The following is a 21,874-nucleotide window of genomic DNA, read 5'->3' as shown; positions in this document are numbered from 1 at the left end:
GGGTGGCAATTGTGACATTTCAGGAGCTCAGAGTTTAGCTTCAATGAAGCTGAAGGCCGAAGATCAAAATTAGACTCATCTGGGTGGGATAAAGTTCAGCCTCATCTGATACGTGTGTTATTCCATAACACCACCTTACAGAGTTAGGAAGTTTGTCCTTGCCATGTTCTCAGGAAGAAATAAGAAATGAAATATTGCTGCAGAGATGGAAAACAAGAACAGGATATTTTGAAGATTTCAGCAATGTGGCAGAGGGCATCTGGATTGAAACTGGAGTCATGCAGAGGGCAGAATCTGAGTTTTGTGAAGGATTTAAAGAATTTTTTAGTGATATTTAAAAGAACACTGTATAATAAAAAATTATGTATTTTGATATAAGAAAAGCATGAAGAAAGTCTCCCACGTAAGTTCAAATGCACATTTCAACAGAGCCAGAACATGACAAGTATATTGTAATATTCTATAAAGCCTATCACTGAAAAATTGGAATGAAACAAAAAAATCAAGGTTTTTTTCCCTCCCAAAAATGTCAAAACAAGATTTTTCATTCTGTATTTACTCTGTAAAGCAAAGTTTCAGAAAAATCAATGGTTCCATGGAGCATTCTGGTTCCCAAGGGAGTGCTCATAATGAAAGAATGTTCCAGTTGAAGTTTCTCCATACAGCTCTGTTCAGCAGCAGATCAATATTCAAGGCTCTGGTGGCACTCAGTTCTTTCTCCATGGAGGCTCCAGACTAAGCCACTATACAAATGTCTTCCCTTAGGCACTTCCTTACTGCTTGCACCAGCTCTTCTCGTGCAGCTTGGAAAGGGGTATGTCTATCACTCTTCTAACTTCTCTTTGTTTTTTTCCTCCCTCCTTCTCCCCTTCCCGCTCTCCTCCAGGAACCTTCTGCATCATTTCACTGTGCACGTGTGTGGCTGGAATCAACTTTGAGCTCTCCCGCTACCCCCGCTACCTGTACGGACTTCCCGACGACATCAGCCATGGCTATGGCTGGTCCATGTTCTGTGCGTGGGGGGGCCTGGGCCTCACTCTGATCTCTGGCTTCTTCTGCACTCTGGCCCCTTCCGTCCAACCTGTCCCCAGGACCAACTGCCCCAAATCTAGACCTGAGAATGGGACAGTGTGCTAAAACAAATAGCAAACAAATACACACACACAAAGACATATATATATATATATGCCTAGGTATGTCTATACATGCATATATATGTATATATAATTATATATATATAAAATCTCAAGTTAATGCCAGTGCCAAGGTAGAGCTGAGTCCAACATGGCACTCACATCTCCACCGGACTCTGTGTTGCTTCATTCTTTCTCACAGTGATGGGAAAGCTTTTCTCTCACATGGCTCTTCCATCCAACTCTTAACTTCAGCATAATACCTTAGAGGTCAAATGAACCTACAGTTGCACCTACCTACTGCCATTTGGGAGGGGGAACAGGGGGTCCATGTCCCCACATATCTGGAACCAGATTTTGTACAGGACATGGTGGGGGCAGAGGTGTGAGGGGGGGGGATGACACAAAAAGCGTGTCCACTGCAGCCAGAAGGGAAAATGTAAACAGCAAGGAAATGAAGCATTTGAGCCACTTCAACAACATACCTCCTCAAGGCCATTATCAGAAACCCACCCATGTTCTTTTTCTTTCTTAAAACAAAATGACAGAAGTCATGTCATTGGTTTTGGGGTTTTGTTGGGTTTTTTTCTCCTTAAAATGCAGAAAACAAAATGGACAGAATGTGTGCAGAAAAGTAGAAAAGCATTTTCTCTTTGCCTGCCAAACTTTAGAGAGAAGCAAACAAATGAAAATAATAATAATAATTAATAATAATAATAAACATCCAAGAAAATAAAACCAGAAAACAATAAAAATCTCCAAGAGGACATCTCAGCAGACTTTCCAACAATGCGGTTTTAATCTTCCAGCTGCCTTACATCCAGGCTTACAACTGAGGCTGAACTGCTAATGTAAATGCAGCAGAAGGCCTTTTGAAAATGCTGTGATACATGTGTGTATAACTTTTTCTTCCCTCTTTATTTATTTTTTTTAACAAAAAGAAAAATTTAAAGCATTGCAATGTGATTGTCCACCAAACCATCCATGCTGTATTTGTGGCCCAAGACTGAGGCACCGCAACGGCAGAAGCGTGAGGAAAGCCATCAGGTCTGAGAGAATGCATCTTCTCTGGTGGATTTCAGCAGGATTTTTTCTTTTTCATGGAGTTTCTGAAAGTTCAGGATGGTGGATCCAGGGGAAGACTGACCAAGGAGAAGGGAGGTGAGGGAAGGCCTGGTAGCTGTTCTTCCCAGGGATTTGATCGAATGGGATTTCATCAAGTTTCCGGTTTGGATGTTTGAGACAACTGAGCAAAAATTGTGGAGGAGGAAAAGGGAGCTAATTTCTGTAGAAGAGAAGTAAGAGATGCCTCTCATTGTGTTCATGTATGCCAAATAAGACCTTCCCACATCTTGTCTTTGGAAACTGCCCTGATTCAATGGACATCTCCTCTCTCCATCTGGGAGAACTGTGTACAGATGGATGTGAAAGGGTCAGATGCAGAGAACAGAGATCCATTTCCTATGAGCTTAAGCATTGTATGATATAACTGTGAATCTGCAAATGGAACTCTCTCTCTTTTTTTGGTCTTTATCTTTTTCCTGCTATTCCTCCTCCTATTGTCTCCTTTTTCCTTCCCTCTGCCCTTCCTGTTGTTCAGGTCATAGGTCCCAGAAGAGCTAAACAAACAGCTAAGTCTGAAGAGGTGGGTGAAGGCCATTAGAGGACGAAAAGCATTTTGGCTGTGAGGACAGTGGGTCCTTGCAGGGTACCTTACCTTGCAGTGGCTGAGGGGAAGGTAGGGAAGAAGGGCCAAGGATGTATCCAAAGGGACTCTGAAGAACGATGACTGAATTGCCATGTGCAAAAGCAAGGGCACCACTGACAAATATGCAGGCAAAGGGAGACAGGGCAAAGAAAAAAGTCTCCCCAAAACCAATCCAACCCAACATGCTCTTAATTCAGGGATAGTACCAGCAATCCTTTCTTACCTGATAGCTGCATGATATCAGTCCTCACTAGTCAGTAAAAAATAGTCCTCTCCATCTAAAATATCTCACTAGGAGAAGGAGCCTGTGCCTGCTGCACAGAAATGCAGGCATTAATTTCCAGGTTGTGCCATTTACACAGCTGGCAGTTTGGTTTAAAAATATCCAGCTAACAAATAATTCTTACACATGTAGTTGTATTACAGTGTTCAAAGAAATGAAGGTTCTGGAGGGCATGTTGGAATAGAGTAGATTTGGGTTTCTTCCATTCTTGCTCAACTACCTAGCTTTTGTTTTCTGTTGTCTACAGATTTCCCAAACATGCCAATGCCAGCTGCTAAATCAGTTTGTTTCCACTGAAGTGCCATCCCTGTCAACTGAAGTTTCACAATTTCATTTTACATTAGATGTGACCAGAGAAATTACTTATTTATTCGAGTTTAAACCACAAGCCTTTTGAAGAAACTTCCTTTTTAAGCAGATTGGTTTATTTATTTTTTTCTGGGAAGGTTTTCAAATAGAGTGGTTTTGAAAAATTTTGAAATCATTTGACTGTGCTAGTGCCTACTTGGTTAGGAGGTTGATGAATTACCATTGAACAGAAGAAGGAAATTTAAAACAAAAATAGCCTTGGAGAGCTAAATGAAGGCTGAATGCAGAAAACCAATAACTGGAAACCAAAAAAGACCTATAAAAATTTGTTCATTTCTTCAAAGCATGAAAAATTTTGGAAAAAAACTGAACTTATTAGTAAGAAATTATGCAGCTGCTTAATTAAAACAGCTTTGAATGCAAACTTTCTTCCACCTCTGCAGTGCTGAATGTGATAGGAAAGGTGTTTCATATAAATACAGATATCTGGAGTGACACAGGTAAGCCAGAGTCACAGAGGTGCCTATCTGGAGTCTACCATCAGGCCCTGTGGCAGGCAGAGCAGTACAGCAGCTCCTGTGGTGATGTATCCTTGTGTGGTCCTTGAGTGTTCACAGGGTGTATTCTACAGATACAGTTTTGAAAGAGGTATAGCACTAAGATTTAAAGAAATGGAAGTAATTTTGCTGTTTGATGGATTTTCAAAGGTTTCCTTTTCTTCTGCAGCTGGCATAAAACCAGTTTTGCCTTGATGAAGTATTCTCTGGATGGTGTTGGTTTACAAGCTGTATTTAAGCCTCTGTGTCTGTCTGTGTGTGGCAGTGGTGGAAGAGGGTTATGGTTATTTTTATTAACGACAGAAAAGGGTTGACCCTGAATCTTTGGGCCAGTTCTGTGATTTTCCACTTGCTCTAGCATAGTGGAAAGGCCTGTGTGGCTATGAAAAATCTTAAAATCTATGGGAATGTCTGAAGCAGCAGGTGATCATGTCACATTAATCTCCAGCTGGATCCCCAAAAGAGCCATTTGTCCAAACACCAGTCCTCTCATCACTGGTTTAAGTAAGGGCAGAACCCTTTTGGGAGATTATGAATTTCCCCTCTGTGCTTCTCGAAGAACTGGCAGGAGTCCTGTGTGCTTCCATAGCCCTGAACGGGGGTCACAACCCCACCATGCCTTCTAAGTGCTCAGACTTGTCTTTAGAGCAGGGATGATCCAGAATACATCCAGATGTAAATTTGTGAAGATTAATGTCTCCATCTCTCCTGAGCTGAAGCACACTCACAGCTACTCTGAGTTTCTGCATTTTGGGGGAGGTTTTGAAGTATCTTTCTGAACAGAGATTGAAGCTTTTTGACTAGTGTGTGGTTTCTTAGTTGGCGGAGCAGCTAATTAGAAATCTGTTATCAGTGATCTCAGCATTAAGGGATTTGACCCTGTCCCTCAGATCTGCTCTGGCCAAGTGCCTAAGCATGTGCTTCACTTGGTGCATGTGACTAATCCCCTTAAATTTGGTTGACTATTCATATGCTTAAAGTCCAGAATGTGCTTTCTTGGAGGACATTCATCTTCCTGCAGAGTCCAGCCCATGTTCTTTTTTACCCATCCTTGCCCTGTAGATAAGGTAACACTCTGTCCTAGCCTGAGCAACCAGTATGTTCTTGGTCTCCCTTTCTGTGAGGTGGAAATGCAGGATCCATATTTGGCAGGCTCTTTGCCACACGTAGCCTTTCAAGTTGCACTTCTGGGACAACACATCACTATGTTCCAGAGATCACAGAGCCACTGGAGTGCAGTGAGCACAGATACCCTAAAATGCCCATCCTAAGGATGCAGGATGAATTGGTTCAACACACAGTGATCTGCAGGCTGAGCTTTTGTGAGTAGTGACTCAGTTGTGTTGCTCTGTGACCATAACAGGTCAGCTGTAGGGGTTCTGCTGTCTGTCCCTGCTGGGACACAGTACACCTGAAGGGTCTATGTGGCAGGAGCACATGTGCCCTGTATCCTATGTCCTATAGGACACCTCCTTCTTCGAGCTAAAGCTGTTTGTGAGTTAAATTTCCTAACCCATATTAGCTGTCTGTATATATCATCAATCCCTTCTTCTTTGCAAACACACAACTGATCTTTCCTTATCTAAATAGTTCAGTCCCTCCAGTTCTTTTTCTAGCTGGGCTTTTTTTTTCTTCTACCCCAGGGACAGTCACCAGTGGATCACAAACCACCAGTGACCAGAGTAATTTCTTTGAAATACTGCTTTTGAAAAATTGCCATTACTTTTTAAAATGTTATTCCAGCTGCAATAACAAATGAAAGGGGAGGAAAAGCATCCTCAGAGTTCTCTAAACAGAGGATCCTCATCCTCCCAGGAGTGAATTGTGAGAGTGCAGGTATCCTGCTTTCCTGTGCATGCAAGTCATTTGGGACCATTTTTTGCTATGGCACGTTAGCTGTGCAGTTCAATGGATGGTGAATAAAGCAAAGCTGGTGAAGGAGGGGATTGATGTGCAAGGGCTATTTCAGATTCCCAAGCATTCCTGGAAGACTGTGTCTCCATGGCTGTCCATTTATCCACCGTGCAGCGCCTCTGAATCAGGCTCATCCCTGGAGCCCCACTGATAAGCGGAGCTCAGAAGAAAATCACTGTAATCTGTCCTTAATTCTTGAGCGCCACGCTAACTGCCAGCAGCGAAATGGAGGGAAAATAATATGTTACCAAGTATAGCTAAATAAAGACATGCATTATTCGGGCTCTTTCTTCTCTGTGTCTCTACATAGGCCTAGAAAGGCTACAGGACTACTCAGGCTCATTCACACAAACTACCACTGCATTTTCTTGCCCCCAGGTTTCCCACTCCTTCATGGTCCAAACCACTGTGCTCATCCAGCCAGCAAGGGAAGACTCAAGGTGAAAAACTGAGACAGCTCTGAATGATTGCCAGGTACCAATGACAGACAAAGAGTAAAAAGTGGGCATGAAATGCAAAGAGCACGTAAAGATTAGTGGCAGGTGAATTTCCAAGAACAGGAAATGAAATTCAAAAAAGCCTAAAGTTTGATTGCTAACTCCAGGCTAGATCCATAAAATCTTGATTTTGCCAGTCTAAAGTGAAAACTCAAAAACCAGGGCTTAGCTCAAAAGTCATAGTCCACTGTTTCCAGCCATAGCCAGGAATATAATGCAACTATTCCATAGTCTGTTGAGATTCATAGAAAACTCAGATGTCTTGGAAAACATTTTAGTGCTGTCTTCGTTAACACTGAACAAGAAATGTGTGCTTACACACTCACAATATCTATTCTTTGGCTTTAGAAAGAAAGTCATCAGATGCTACCTCCCCTCCCTCCCTGCCATCCCCCCAGTTCAGCTTAGGGTTTCCATCCTGTATGCCCCACTAATACCCCAATCATACAGCCTTCTTCAGAGCCACAATTATTAATTGCAACATTTTGACAAGTGCTGCTGGTGCCAGGGGCCTCTGACAAGCTTCATTTTGACATCAGTTGGAGAACTGTAGCCTGATACAGTGCTGTCAATTTAATTCCAGTAGGCTTTGCACAAGTTTAGGATTTAACTTGAGAAAGAGTCTGGACAACTGCATCAATATAGGCCACAAGAGGGAAATTAAATTCTGGTCTCCTCTAGTAAAGCACTCCAGAATCACAGATCAGTTGTCCTTCCCTTGTTCAGGGAAGACTTTCAATGAAAATATCAGTTTCATTTAGATTATCTCCAGGGGAAAGTGGGAGACTGAAAAAAAGGAGACCCAACAGCAGTTGCTTCAAAATTGGTAGAATTCTGTGAGGATAATCCAATGTCACCCTCAGCATCAGCAGCAGGAATTGTCATTCCCTTTTAGGACTGCACTTTTATATTCTTCCTTCACTGATTAGTACTCCTGCACAGTGGTAAAAAATGACTTCCAAAGTTTCCTTGCATAGGGTGTGTACACATGGGCACCCTCAATCCCTTCTTTCCTTAAACACACATGTGCCCATCCCACATGATGAGGATGCCAGGAACCTGTAAAAGTGTCCTATATAGAGAGAAAATACATAGGAAAATGCAACATAATTGCTCTTTGTTTTTATACTTAACTCAGGAGTTGCAGTGCAATTCAGATGCCATCTGTGTCCCTGTTAGGTTGTGCGTGCAGATCACATGCAAAATCTCTACTGGAGATGCATGAGGAAACACAATACAACTGGGATACATTTGGTATTTTCCATCAAAAAGTATTTGGCTATTTAAGAAAAAGATCCAATGCATTCCCTCCAAATCAGAAATGTTTATGATCCCCTAACGTAACATTCCCACTGTGCCAGGAGGCAGCGCTATGGCAGGACGCTCCTGAGCCTGCAGAGGGCTTGTGCAGGCTGTTGGCAGCATGAAGGCTGTGGTTAAAGCTGCTGGGCACAGCAGGGGACTTCACATCCCGTGGGTCTGAGCCCTACCTGTGGCAGCAGGACACAGGAATATCTCTGTAAAGGCAGTTCCTTCAAGTGGCCTTGTTACTTGCCAGCGGGTCAGAAATACTCAGGCAGCAACAGCGATTCTGCAGTAGGTGAGATAAAGAGTAAAGCCTTCAAAAACCTGTGGGTTTTGCCCCAGTTTCAAAATGATGTAGACTCCAAGGAGTGTGAATCAGTCATGGCTTAGTCTCCTGGGGCCAGATACACAAAACAGCTTCAGCATCCAATTCCTCTTTAGACAGTGAATAAAGCACTAAAAGCTTTTGATGCCTAATATTTTTTAAAAAAATGTATAGGGTCCTAATTTGCTTAAGCTCTCATGATGCTTTATCTCAAGAAGAGTTTTCTTCTGGCTGTAAAGCATAAGGCTGTATTTTTTTTTACAAAGAGTTATTAATTACAATATAGATCATAAGAAAATGGTTTGAGTAATCAGAACAGCACAAGTGCAGCCTTAGACTATTCAGTTGGAGTGTACTGAATTATTTATAACTCCTGGGCACCAACAGCAATCACAAATATCTAATTTAAACTGTTACTATTTTTACTTGGCAATTTCCATCACTTAGAGTGTTTATATCTATGTATTTGCAGTTTGATCTTTTGCAGGACAAAATTTCCCCTACTTACACAGAAAAGCATATTTGGTAACTTTGAAGGTATTTTTCTGTAGTAACTTTAATTATTTTAAAGCATTTTGAGGATTGGTATGATAGACTTTACAACTTTCAAAACTGAACTGTATCTAAAATGGGCTTGAACTTTCAGTTCTTTCTCAAGTTAAATTCTCTTTGATTACAGGTCATTGGGGTCAAGGAGAAATTAGTTTCATTAGTAGATGTAAGACTGTGTCCTATTTGTGTATATGTGATGAAGGGACTTAGGTAAGGGGGCTGCACTTCTATGTCAGCCTACTTAAGGATCTTTTGCATTAATGTAAGAAATGTCACTGCTAAGTCACTCCAACTTTCTACCTGTCTCTTTTTGTAAAAAACAACCATTATACTTGTGTGTGGCTGGAATAAAGCATTATTAAATCTAGCCCAGAGGCTGACACACATATATTTGTAAATATGTATATATTTGTATATATATATTTGTAAATTTATGAAAAATATCCGTATCTTCATTATAGCCTGAAATAACCTGAGGGTGATGTACAGAATTTCAGGCAAAGGACTGTTTCTTTTTCACAATCCTCACGTATCTCAGATTTAAACCAAAACAAACTAAAAAGTACTATTTCCCAGGAAAATCCTCATTTTGCCATTGCACCAGTCAAGGAGGGGTACCACACTTAAGTGAGCAGCACACACATCTACACATGTACATCCAGTCAAAGGACTGGGTCTAAAGGGCTTTTTTAAGGAAAAGGAATGGACTGAAAAAGCAATGGTAGAATTTTGGTTCAGCATTAGCACTCTCACTTTATTCTCTTTTTCTTTATTAAGAGGCCCTTTGTACAGATGCTGTTCTTCTCCTTAGGTGTTTGGGAGGAGCACCTTTGTGTGTGACACTGAGCCATGGAAGGCCAGGATTTTCTGACCTGCCTTTGTCCCCATCAACCTTAGACACTTCACTGAGTTCATGATGTTAATGGGCTCATCTCCCTTGGCTTCTTGTACAGGTAGTAAAGAGATACAGTTGCTTACAGGTGGTGAACTAGCAAAACTGACATCTAAGCTTTAGGAGCTCCTTCTTGCTTCATGCAATGACCACTCACCTACCTTGAGCGATCCCACCATCTTAAAATATCGTAAATCCTGGTGAGGTGAATCAGGTACCTAGTGCAGGAGAGCATCCTTATGGAGAGCAGCTGTGTCTGTGTGCTGCAGGTGCATGGCTGGGGCTTGTCTGTAAAACACAGGTTTTAGTTGTGAAAGCCTGTGGGAACAAAAGGAGATGTTCACAACAGCCTTCCCCTCCCAAACTGCAACATGACTGCAAAGGAAGGGCTTGTCCGACCCCTGGAAATGGCGTGAGGTGAGTGCCTTGTGGTGGCCTCCAGGCTGGGTGGTCTCAGTGCTGCAGGTCAGCGGTCTTTGGTCTGAACTCTTCACCTTTCTCTGCCAGTCCTGGGCATTGCTGAAGCAGTTCAAAGAGTGAATTTACATCTTAAACATTTGAACAGCTGAGCTGTTCAAAGGTTACTTTTCTTGCTTTATTCCCAAACTGTCCTGAAAAAGTCATCCAGCTGGTAGTGATGATCAAAAACTTCTCCTCCAAGATACAGTCTGGGTAGTTTCATATTCTTTTTTTCAATGTTAATAACTGCTTTACAAACAGCTTACATGCAGATTAAAGAGATTGCAATTTCATCCCTTATTGTTGGGATTACAGTTGTCCTCAGAAAACTAAACTGAGGACTCAACAAGAGGATGAATTGTTGCTGTATAATTCAGAAAGCTGCTCTGACAAGGCTGAACGTACATCTCCATCTCATGGTGAGAGTCTCTCAGAGCCATGGAATTGCATATTGATAACCAGTCTATCTAAAAGGAACAGCAATTTAATCTAGTATTAGAATTTTGGAACTCTTGTATAGTGCCACATATTACCTGAATAAAACAAACACAGTCAGAAGACTGGGGAAATTAAACTGATTTCTGAAAACTTTAAGGCTAAATGAACTTTGGATCTTGTGTCAATGTATTGTCACTACTATTTGTTTCTACAGCTAAATTTAAGTCAATGACTTGACAATCTTCACCTATCTCTAAGAACAACTTTATTTTAAAAAATACTGTTAAGGTTTTGACAAGCGGGATTATAAGGAACTGTAAAATGAAGATTCAATACTGTGTACTAGTACTTAAGGAAATACTTTAGTTAGAAAGTGAAAGATAAAGCTGAGTTCCAGGGATGAAATGTTATTTTTCAGCATGGTACTACCTTGCCCAAGCTGTAGTGTATCATCCTAACATTCTTCTCCTGTTCTCCATTTCCCTTTTTTGAGGAGTAAGGTATATATTTCTGTCTCAATCTCTTCCTTTTCCTCCCCGTGTGTGAGAATACAGACATGCTTCCTGTAGAGAAATTTTTCTCTAAATTTCATTCCATACCACCTCTTGCATATGTAACTGTTTTGTTATTTAAGATGTCTGTGAAAAAGAAATAAAGGCTTTAAGAGTGAACTCTGGAAATTAGGAGGAGCTTGAGAATATATCAAATTTAAGGATGCAGCACCATTTTCTGCAAGATTTTTCAGAATGTTCCTAAATTCTCATCACTCTCCTGTCCTCCCTCTCTGTGAGAGATAGGAGGAAGGCACTGGGACGTAGGACTCTCAAAGGTTGCTTTTAAACTGTTGACTCACTGTGTCCCACAAGGATTTTGCAGGTTTTTCAGAGTTTTAGTGTCAAAGAAAACCTCCTTTTAAAAGGTGATAAAGTCAATACACAACACCACGAGGGAGGAGGTTCTAAGGGTGACTCCATACCAGTTTATCTTTGTTTCCCATTCTTTACGACTGTCCTGCTTGCCCAGCCATGCACATTCTCCTCCCTGCTGGGTTCACTTTGCCAAGGTGTGGCTTGCCAAGAGGGGCCTGCCTGACCTCTCACCCCCATGATACACTTGGATAACTTTCCACTTTCTCTCAAAAAAACCCGTCTCACCTCCTAATGAAAGCCATAACCACTCCTGTGACCCTGACACAGGGAGTGAATGCCCAGGCTCCACGAGACAGAGCAACGCCTGGCACCGGGGCAATCCTGGGGGTAAGGAAGGAGAATGGGTGGAGCTCTCAGGCATCAGAGCTCCAGTGTCACCTTCTCCTGCAAGCTCCCCTGCTGCTCATGAACCTCTCAGCCAGTTCAGCACATGGGTCTCACTCTCACTCTCCCACTTGTGCCCATGGGAATTGTGTGTGAATGTGCAAAACACTCCTGTGTGAGGGCACAAGTGTTGGGTACAAGGGGCAGGGAGAAACCAGACACATTGGGCTCCCCACCATCCACTGTAGGTGCATCTCTTGAAGATATTTGCCCTTCAGGATTTCTTCTGCCCCAAGTAATATTCAGCCTAACCACACACTACCACTGGCCAAAAGTTTTTGGAGGGTTTCCCTTTCTTGACTTTCTCATTGGTCCTTTTTTCCTTATGATTTTTTTTCTTGCTCAGAAGAAATGATGCAATTCCCATAATCATCTTTTGATGATGATAACAGTTGCAGTCAACACTGTTTCTAATTGACAGTTTGGGAGGCTTAAGATAATAATTCACTTAAATGCCTGCAAATTGAAGCATGTCAGCACTTTCCTAGGACATTCCCAAGTAAAATAATATGACTGGTACAAGACATTTGTCATGTGGGTACATCTTGGCCAGCTGTTTATGTATCTCTAAGTGCAGTACACACACATCAAAGCTGGATTAAGAAAGACCTAGAATGCCACAATACTCAGGCATATTTAGAGAAATGCAGCAATACATCACATTTATCTGGCATATTTTCTCTATAGAAAATTTTACAAGTATGAGTCCCATCAGACCTGTCGGAGGAGGTAGGTATTATAGCCATTTTGGAGATGGGAAGCCAAAAGCCTGGGTAAAGACCTTCTATTTAGTGGTTTGATGCCCCCTCACAAGTTCTACCAGCTGCAGATGGAGCCTTCTCTTTTCAGCACTTTTGAAAATTCAGACTGTAGCTGGGTTTACTCAAGTCTGCAGTGGCTGTAAATGTGAAAGCCAGGATTAGGACACTCAGGATCCTGATTTCTTCAGAGCACTGCTACAGAGCTTTGATCCCACAAAGCACTTGCCTAATTTCAAGCATAAATTTCCCATTAAGAATGCTCTTGCCATGCTTAAAGCTAGGCACATGCCTACGTGCTTTGCTAGACTGGGAATTACACTGAAACATATAAAATTTCAACATGTTTTGAAATTACTAAAACCGTGTCTATTTCTGATTATGGTCTGGGCATTGTAAAAGGATATTTGGACTGTGTATGCAGCTGCTCAACCAAGTGGAGCACTTTTTAGCCAATACACACAGAGTTTTATGAATTTTGGGTAGTAGCATCCAGTTGTCAGAAGTAACAGAGAGTGACATGTCCTGTGAGGCTGGGACCTCTGTGCTGCTGTAAGAGGCAAAGTGGCTCCTGTGGCCATTGGTGCTAACAATACATCAACAACCACTGACTATTTTGTTAGGTTGTTCTGCTGAGATGTGAGTGTGGTGGCTAATTTCACAAGTAATGTGACATCAAGTGTATTGTACTTTTCCATTTCTTCCTGTAATCTGTTGCAGCAGAGGTGAACAGAATTTGTTTAAACATGAAACACGCCCAAATTTCTTGTTCTGTTAATCCAAGGTGCTAATCTGCAGAAACAGGGTGTTTGTGTATGTGCATCAGTGTTTGCAGGACTGTGGCCCTGAAGGAACATTTCAGTGGCAGGGTTGAGATCAGGGAACTAATAGGGAGAATGAACAAACCCCTATAACTTTGAAAGCCAGGAGTTGCAGAAGGCGTCACAGGACTTCGCCGAAAAACTGGTTACATCTTACAATTTCCCTTTTGTTTTGTTTGGTTTTGGTTTTATTCAGATTGGCACAGAATACTGTATTTCCATCAATTAAAATCTTGTCTGGTAACTAACTAAACAACTTGTTCATGGAAAATTAAAAAAATAAATAAGTAAACTGTCAGTTGTGGAATGTAAACTGATTAAACAAATAAAAAAATCATGTTGTGTGTTTTAAGAGGTCGTGTCTGCTTGTGTCAGGAGTGGGACTGGACACCACTCACCATCCCCATCCTCACAGAAGGATGGAAGAGAAAGAGCAAAACTGGGAGGTGGGTGGTCTCTGAGTTATGGGGTACTGGAAATGCTCCTTTAAAACTAACAATAATAAAGATTAGATGGCTTCTGATCAGAATCACTGTACAAGACATTACAAACACAAGCAGGATCTCAACGTGACTGTTTATGAGGAGGTTTTCTGTCTGTCATAGAAGGGATTGATTCCTGCCAGAACCTTGATGTTAGAGTACTGCATGTACCCTAACACTATTAATCTCTTTTTGGAGACACTTAATGTGTTGAAATCTGTGATTTGATTGAAATGTATAGATAGAGACACCAGAGTTGTCTAGATCCCACCTTCCCCCAGCAAATAAACAACTAAAACTGAATATGAAACATGGAACTGAATAAGAATATGGAACTGAATATGGATTGGAGCCTGTCAGGTTTCCAGTGCTCAGCTGGAAGTCCTTCAGGAAACCTGGCAGATACAACACTGCACTAACATTAGTGCTTCCTCACTGCTCTTGTTTCCTCAGGCTGACAACAATGCGGCAGTCAATCATGCAGCAGACATACGTCTTCTGTAGGGCTTGGAGCATGCAGCCACAGTCAGGCTGCAGGTGTCCCAGGCTGAACACCCATTGTTAAGGGCATTCATAAAAGGAATAAAAAACACCTCAGATGTATAAAAAGAAATTAAAAGAAATGGACAAAAGTGCTTGCAACTGTCCTAGCAGAAGAAGAGCAAAAGAGTGGATCAATCAGGAAAGCACAAGTAGTATTTTTTTTTAATTATTTAATTTTAAATTAACTAATCTAGAAATAAAATATTTTTTTAAATGATGGCAAGGTATTTTTAAACATTATTATTTAATTGGTTATGGTGTTAAATATCAAAATTTTCTGTGTTGACTCTTTTTACCTGATTGAGGCATTGTACCTATAAAGACCTGACAGCTAAAAATAAGAAGGCACCTGATGGTTCTTCCCAAGCTGACTAGTTTTCTCATGACAGACTATGGGATGTAGCAAAACAAAGAGTCTCCTGCAGTTTTCAGGATGGAGTCCCTCCTGCCCCCAAAGTGGTCCTGTCTAAAACACCAATGGTAGTAAGGAACACAATGAAGAATCAGAAGGGAGAAGTGTAAAAGACAATTCTCTGTCAAAACCCTCATCAGTACTGGAGTAAATTCCTTGACCTCTTCCCTGGCAGTAATGGCTGAGGAAGGGAGAAATCTTGGTGATATACTAAACACAGAACTCCAAGAATGTGCTTATATTTGTCATGTTTCAAGAGAACCCACTTGTATTGCCAGTGCTTATGACTTGTCTGCTGCTGCAAATAAAATCCGTGGGGTGAAGCAGAGAGCAAGAGCAGGGAAGACCTGGCTGGGGGTGCAGAAGCTGGCAACCCCCCAAAGCAAATGAAGGGAACAGAAGTGTTACAGTGGCATATCCAGCACCACGAGGTGTCAAAACCTTTTGGATGAAGCATTTCCTCTCCTTGTGCACTCCTGCCTGCGCCCCCAAGCATCCTCATCTGCTCAGTGACAGCACTCATGTTCATCAGCGATGCCGGTGGTCGGGGCTGCTTGGCTCTGCTCTCTGCCCTCTGCCATCAGCAGGGGAAATGTGATTCATCAGTGCTAAAAAAAGAAGTCTGCAGAGCCTGCTTTGTGGCGAGGGAGAAAGCAGGTGCCCTCTCCCGTGGCAGGGACGGCATGGAAAGCCTCAGGAGTGTGGCCGCAGGGGAAGAGGGATCAGCTGCTCAGCGCTCATACAGGGAAGGGAGGAGAAGAACATAAACAGCCAGCTGGTCCTTGAAGGTTGAGCCAGAGCTGCTGTCATGGAAGGGCTTGCATTTCAGAAAGAAAGTGGCCTGACTTCAAGAAAGATTTATACATAAAAGTCCAGGTTTGCATTAGCCACGTGATGGCTCAATTTTAATCCACCTTGCGTTGTTGCTGTGTTCAGTGCCCAACCTACCAGCCCTGCTGCTGCCAGTTCTGTGGTGCTTTCCAGGCTGCTGCTCATGTCTTGGGCTCTGGCTCTCGGGCATGAGAGGATACATGAGAGCCACAGGGTCACACAGAAGCCTGCAATGCAGCTAGATAAAGCAGACAGCAAGAGAAGGGAAAACTCATTAACTGCAGTTCACCACAGAGGAAATGAACAGAAGGATTTCAATAACCCAGTATCACACAAGCCACCCATGGCAGAGCAGAGGTTTGCTGTGCCCTTGTCTCAGTCAGGAAGGCAAGGGTTGAGGCTGTCATACACAGACACTGCCCCCTCACAATTCTGGGCACCTGGACTTGGCAGCTCAGTTTGGGAAGAGTAGCAGGAGTGCTCATCTGGACCAATAGTGGTCCAAATTCTGTTTTGAATTAGCACCATCTATTCAAGATTCCCCAGTTGTGAAGGGGAGAAACTACTGAATTAGGAAGGAAAATAATGCAAATTTTGAGTATTATGTTTAGGAGAAAGAAATCTACTTTTCAGCTTCATCTGCAACACAGTGGGGCCTCAGCAGATTGAACAGAGGGACAGGCAGCAACAACTCCAGTTCTTCATAGCAGAGAAATCACCCACTGTGTCCCTGAGGAGCACTCCAAAGTTCATTTTTCCCTTTGCTTTGAGTATCTGCTAATGTTTTGTGCCCACCCAGGAATGAGGACCCCCTCATCGGAATGCAAGCACTATGTTTCAGAGGCAGGATAATCTCACGGTGACCTTTCTTGTCAGACACACATGATAACTGCAGCAGACTGGGGCTGCATGGGGTGAGGATGCTGGTAATGAAATGCTTTCATAGCCCGACACTCATTATTCTGTTACATTATCGGGCTCTTCCCCAGGGGCCCTCTAAAGAGTCACGCCTGAGCTCCTTTCCTGCAGAGACCAAAACCAGACCACCTAACAAGCTACATTTACTAAAATTTTTGCTCCTTCCCTGCTCAGAAGGAGTACGGTCTTGTTCATTTTCATGAGACAGAAGTGGAAGAACTATAGCAGCTCAGCTCTGATTTTATCAGCCTGCTAACCCAAGTCAAACAAAGCAGTGAGCCTGTGGCCAGCCAAGTGACAGAGGCTGCTGCCATCCCAGAGCTCACCATGCAGGGCCCTGACTTGCCCCAGTGTCCCCAGCATGCCTCAAACAGTGTCCCTGCCACCCTGCATCTGCTCCTGACTTGCAAAGACAGACCACTGACTGCTTCTTTGTAAGAAACTGCACTTTTCCTTTGACTGTTTAATTCCCTGCTATTTCTTCCCATCCTAAGATAAACCCTTGGCCTTCTCAGCTCTGAAATGGAAAGCAGACCTCACTGGGAGCAGGCTGCTCAGAGTGAAGCTGGCATTGCCTGTGATAGCAAAGCCCTCTCACAGAGCTCAGCTCTGTACCAGGAAATGAGCTGGTGGCCCAAGGGCAGCCCAGCAGCAGGAGAGCTCTACTGCCAGCAGATACGGCTGGAGAGAGGTCACAGAGTCCAAGCTTTGGGCCGTCATCTCTGCCCTGCTCACTTCCCCAGAGACACCCCTTTCAGTCAGAGGTGGTGGTGGGTATTTCAGGAGGTATTTAACAGGAGAACTGAAGGCATTAGGCATCCTGCTTTGGCTTTTGCTTACTGTTCACAGCAATACTCAAAATGCATGCCAGAAACATAAAGGGAGAAATAATAAACCCTGCCATAAGGAACATGTGATTTGGAAAATCAGAGGCAGGCAGAGGGGGAGAGAAGGGAATAAAATACAAAGGCAAAATCTTCATAGCAGCAGTTGGCACTTGGAGCTGGCCATATATATTGGAAACCACTATGTCAAGAAAGCCACTTGGTACTTCAATGCCTTCTAATGACCTGTGTAACACACACGCAGGTACAGAAGGTCCTCAGTGGGTAAAATATGAAACATGAAACAACCCCAAATATCCACCTTCACAGTGATGCAGATTTCCTTCTTTTGTGTTATGCTTTCTTACAAGCTTCCTTCAAACCTGTCAGAGCAAAGGGGGCTGAGTGAAACATGTTGCCCTGTGTATTGAACAAAGCTTCAAGTTCTCAGTTTCACATTTGGGGTGTTTCTGACAGGTTGCAGTTTCTGCTTCATTTAACCTAGCTCATTCCCTTTGGGAATTCTCTACCCACTGTATTTGCAGCAAGAAATGCCATGTGCTGAGGTTTGTAAAGAGCTTTCAGACAGAACAGGTGACTGATGAGTCCTCCCTTCCTTCCCCTCTGTCAGATAGAGATTCATGCATTACCTTGCACTTCTTGTCTCTTCCCAGCTACGGATTTTCACAAATAGAAATCTAAATATTTTTGAAACTTCTAATGCTCCATCAAACTTGTTTGAAAATAACCAGTGCATCCACAGTTTGATGGGGACAGATGGGCAGACATGAAGTGACAGAATCTTCATTTCCTTAGGAAACCAGTCTAAAAACATCATGTTCAGAGCTCAGCTTTTTCCGTAAAGATGCGCAGCTTCCCGGGAGGCCCAGCCAAGTCAGGGGACGCAGGTGGCAGCAGCAGCTCTGTGTCCTGGGTGACACCTTTGCCCGTCACAGCTGTCATTGCTGTTAGTGCCAAAAGGGCTTCGCATCAGCGCTTCCTTTCATCTGGGAGGCTCTGTCCTTGTTGAGATCTCTGCTCTGGGACTAAGACCTGAAGAGGAGCCCACCAAGGAGGATGGTAGGGGAACACTCATGGTTAGAATGGAGATCCACCTTGTCTGAGTCAGGATCTGAATGCTCCCTAGGTACACCTGACAAGTTGAAACACATCTGCAGAGATGGGAAGATGCCCTGAGGGAAGCTCCATCTCAGGACAGGCAGTCAGCCAGGCTTTCCTCCCTCCTCCAGCCATAGCACCACCCAGAACAGCCTTGCAGAAAACCTTATAACCCACCTGCCAGCCTTGCTTTGCCCATGAGTAAGAAGGGATGGAGGCTAACATATGCAAGAGCTTATTGTGAAATCTACTGAGGTAGCGCTGCTCAAATGTTGCCAGGTGGCATAGTCCCAGTCTGTATAAAACAGACCCTTTTTGCTGTTTTGCCAGCAACAAATTAATTTTCACCAGCCTCACAACTTCTCTGCAGAGGTAGATTCAAGCTGCACTTTTATTAGGAGCATGTTCATCTATTCCTGAACACAGTGTGCTCCTGCAGCCCAGGAGCTCGCAGGACTTGCTAATGGGAATGCAGGAGGCTGTGCACCAGGTTCACTGCCTGGTGGGGAGGGGACAGGGGAGAAGGAGGAGGGAAGCAGTGCTCTCCCTTCAGGCAGCGCCGAGGTACCTGCCACTACCTGGCCCCTGGAAGTGTTCCCAGCTGGCACAGTGGATGGCTCTTGATTGTCCTGCCACACCTTTGCTGACAAGTACTTAAATTGAGTGAGTTCTTCCCATAAAATTTAAGAAAGAAGTGAAAGGACAGAAGAATGAAAAGCAATGTATTTTTCTTTTAGCACCTCTCTTTTTCTCATTTTCTCCTGAGGTGTCAGCACCTTAAATAAGAGACCTTTTATTACCTCACTGTTGTATGCATCCAGCCACAAATAGCAATGCTGGTGCAAACAGACCAAGGTCTCAGCTTGCTAGCTCTGCCCTCAAGGTTGTCACCTCTGTGCAGAACCCTTCGTTCTCCTTCCTCTCTCATTTATCCTTTGCTGTCACATTCACTCCTGCCAGCTCAGAAAACACACGCCCTCTGCTTGCAGAGATCCAAGGAGGTTGAGGGCAAACTCAATTCCCAAGGTCTGCAGCTCAGCTTCCATCCACCACGAGAATGTCCAGGAGGAGCAACGTTACTGATTTCCAGTTCCTCATGAGTCATTTCCAAATTTGCATACCACAGTGAGAGCTGACAACGTATTTCTCTGTCCTGGCTCCCTCCTGCAGCCCCAAGAGGGCTGGCTGGAAAGGGATCTCCTAAAAATTCCGCATCCTGGGGAGCCCACATCAAACTGTATGAGGAGATCAGAAGCCACTCCCTCAGCAGCTCCAGACTGAGGAGATGGGGAGGATGAAACAGGAACCTCCTGAGTGGAATCTCCAGCCAGGTAGAGCACTTGGCTGGCAGATGGCTCCCAACATGTAGCAAACACTAAACCAGGGCACATCTCACTTTTTTCCTTAAAGTTGACTGCATTTTTACATTTCCTGACTGAGCCCTGATAGGATTGCAGCAGAAGAAATGCTGGCAGTGTGTGATGCAGGATATGAGTTACAGGGCAGCTGGCCAGAGAGCTTATTCCCTTTGACCTCTTGTTCCTCTTCACACAGCACAAAACTTGAGTCTCTTTGAAGAGTGTAGTGGGAGCCCTTGGGACCTGCCTCATTCCTCCTAAAACTGGCTGCATACATCATCTGGGATGCATTTCTCTACAGGAGCAGAGTCACAGACAAGTCACACAATATGAATGGGAAAAGGACAAGATATTTACAGGTTGTCATACCATCAGGGGTGGGATATTGTGCTCTAACTTCCCATTCTATTCTTTCTTTATGGATCCAGGTAAGTGTTATGTTTTTAAAAGCTCCTATTTATTATCTCTTTGCCCATTTTGCTAAAAAATATACTCAGGCATAGCTGTATTTCTATTATATTTGTAGTAGTGGTACTGAATTATTGAGGTAAATGCAAACTTGCATATTAAAACAAAAAAGGATTTTAATTACTTGGAGGAATACAAACTAGGAAGGCACTGGGCCAGCACAAAAAGGCAGTGACCAGTAGCCTCTCCTGAGTCCAAACCAAATCCAGGCACCTCGCTCTGCCTTGGCCCTGTCCCACACAGCAATTTGCACATGCACATAAACATGTATCACACCATCCCCTCAGTGTTTTAATGGCACATACTGTACTTCAGAGGCTGGATTTCTTCTACTGCCATTTGGCAGAGCATACCAAAGTGGCCAAAAACTCATCTGTGATGCTCAGGAAAAAAAAAATCCAGGCCAGAATGAACATAAAAGAGTAGAGTTGATAAAAACAGTGAAGTTGGCTGAGGATATTTTTGATGTACCCAGAGAAGAGGCAGTCGTGTTTCCATCAGGTGTGCAATGTACCCATAAAATGTTCCAACTATATTTTTGTGCATTTGCAGATGGAAAAAATCACTTATATTCCTCAGCAGTTATTTTACCAGTGAGACAAATGATGATCTGTTGTTGGACTAGAGAGTACGGATCACAGCTAGGGACGGGGATTGTTTTGATACATGTTCAAGTAGCTCCGTGCAGGTGTAACAGACCTAAATATAAACTGGCACAGCTGATAGGCAAGAACAGCTTGAAAATCTACCCATCTGCACTTCATGAATGCATTTCCATTTACTCCCCTGAGCTGAGGATCAAGCCCCAGATCTTTTAAATATGCATGGCTCAGAATAAATATGTGGTTTTGCTTTGCTCAGTGCAACATCAGGAGCCACTACATGTTGAGAAGAAAGTGATGGCTTCCCAGTCCTATGCAAGCCCATTCAGGATGTCACCTGGAAGCATCTGACATACCCAAGAGGTGTCAGATCACTGTCAGAGAGCTCACCTGGCCTGTGTAGGGGCTGGTGCTTGCCATGGGAACCCAGCAATGTTGTCTCTGCTGAGAGGTCTCCCTGCTCACAAAGGGAAGCTTCTGCAACCAGTTCTGGTCCTGACTGTGCCACTTTGTGGTAACCAGGTCACGTAAAATGTCCAGACTCTAGAAGAGAACCTTGTAATTGAAATTTTTTTAGCTATTTCAACCTTTTTAGAAAACAATGGGGAAAAATCTATGAGAACAATCTGATCCAGAATTATCCATCACTCACCGTGAGATTCAAACCTAATTTGATTGCTATTACTGTATGTATTTTTATTGTTCTCCATTTGCTTAATGAATGTTGCAGTTGTAGTAATAAGATTATTAGTAATATGAAACAGATTTTCAGAATTGTAAGAAGATAATGAGATGATACCTTGAGGGTGATTTCTGTTTAAGAGACAGTAACTATGTCATGGAGTAAATAAACTTGGTGACGGAAGATACCAATGACTATTAACCTAAGATACAATTATCCCCAATTTACCAGGATACACATTTCATTTACAGTGAGATTACTGGTGACTGATGCTTGGTCTAGGCTCTCCCATCCAGTCGTGAGGCTCTATTAACCTAAGATACAATTATCCCCAATTTACCAGGATACACATTTCATTTACAGTGAGATAA

General features: G+C 43.1%; 1 protein-coding gene across 2 annotated transcripts in view; it reads left to right on the top strand.

The window, feature by feature from the left end:
* Nucleotides 1-13,616, top strand: part of TMEM178B (transmembrane protein 178B) — a 220,066-nt gene extending 206,450 nt beyond the window's left edge. For both annotated transcript variants that reach the window (XM_039708256.1, XM_039708255.1), the window contains one exon: nucleotides 887-13,616. In XM_039708256.1, coding sequence (XP_039564190.1) covers nucleotides 887-1,137 — 251 coding nt within the window. In that variant the 3' untranslated portion in view covers nucleotides 1,138-13,616. The remainder of the gene's footprint in view (nucleotides 1-886) is intronic.
* Nucleotides 13,617-21,874: the final 8,258 nt, after the last annotated feature.

The sequence above is a fragment of the Passer montanus genome, unplaced genomic scaffold (assembly GCF_014805655.1).
Source record: "Passer montanus isolate IOZ18808 unplaced genomic scaffold, ASM1480565v1 scaffold20, whole genome shotgun sequence".
Classification (NCBI taxonomy): domain Eukaryota; kingdom Metazoa; phylum Chordata; class Aves; order Passeriformes; family Passeridae; genus Passer; species Passer montanus.
This window is presented reverse-complemented; position numbering and strand designations above follow the sequence as displayed.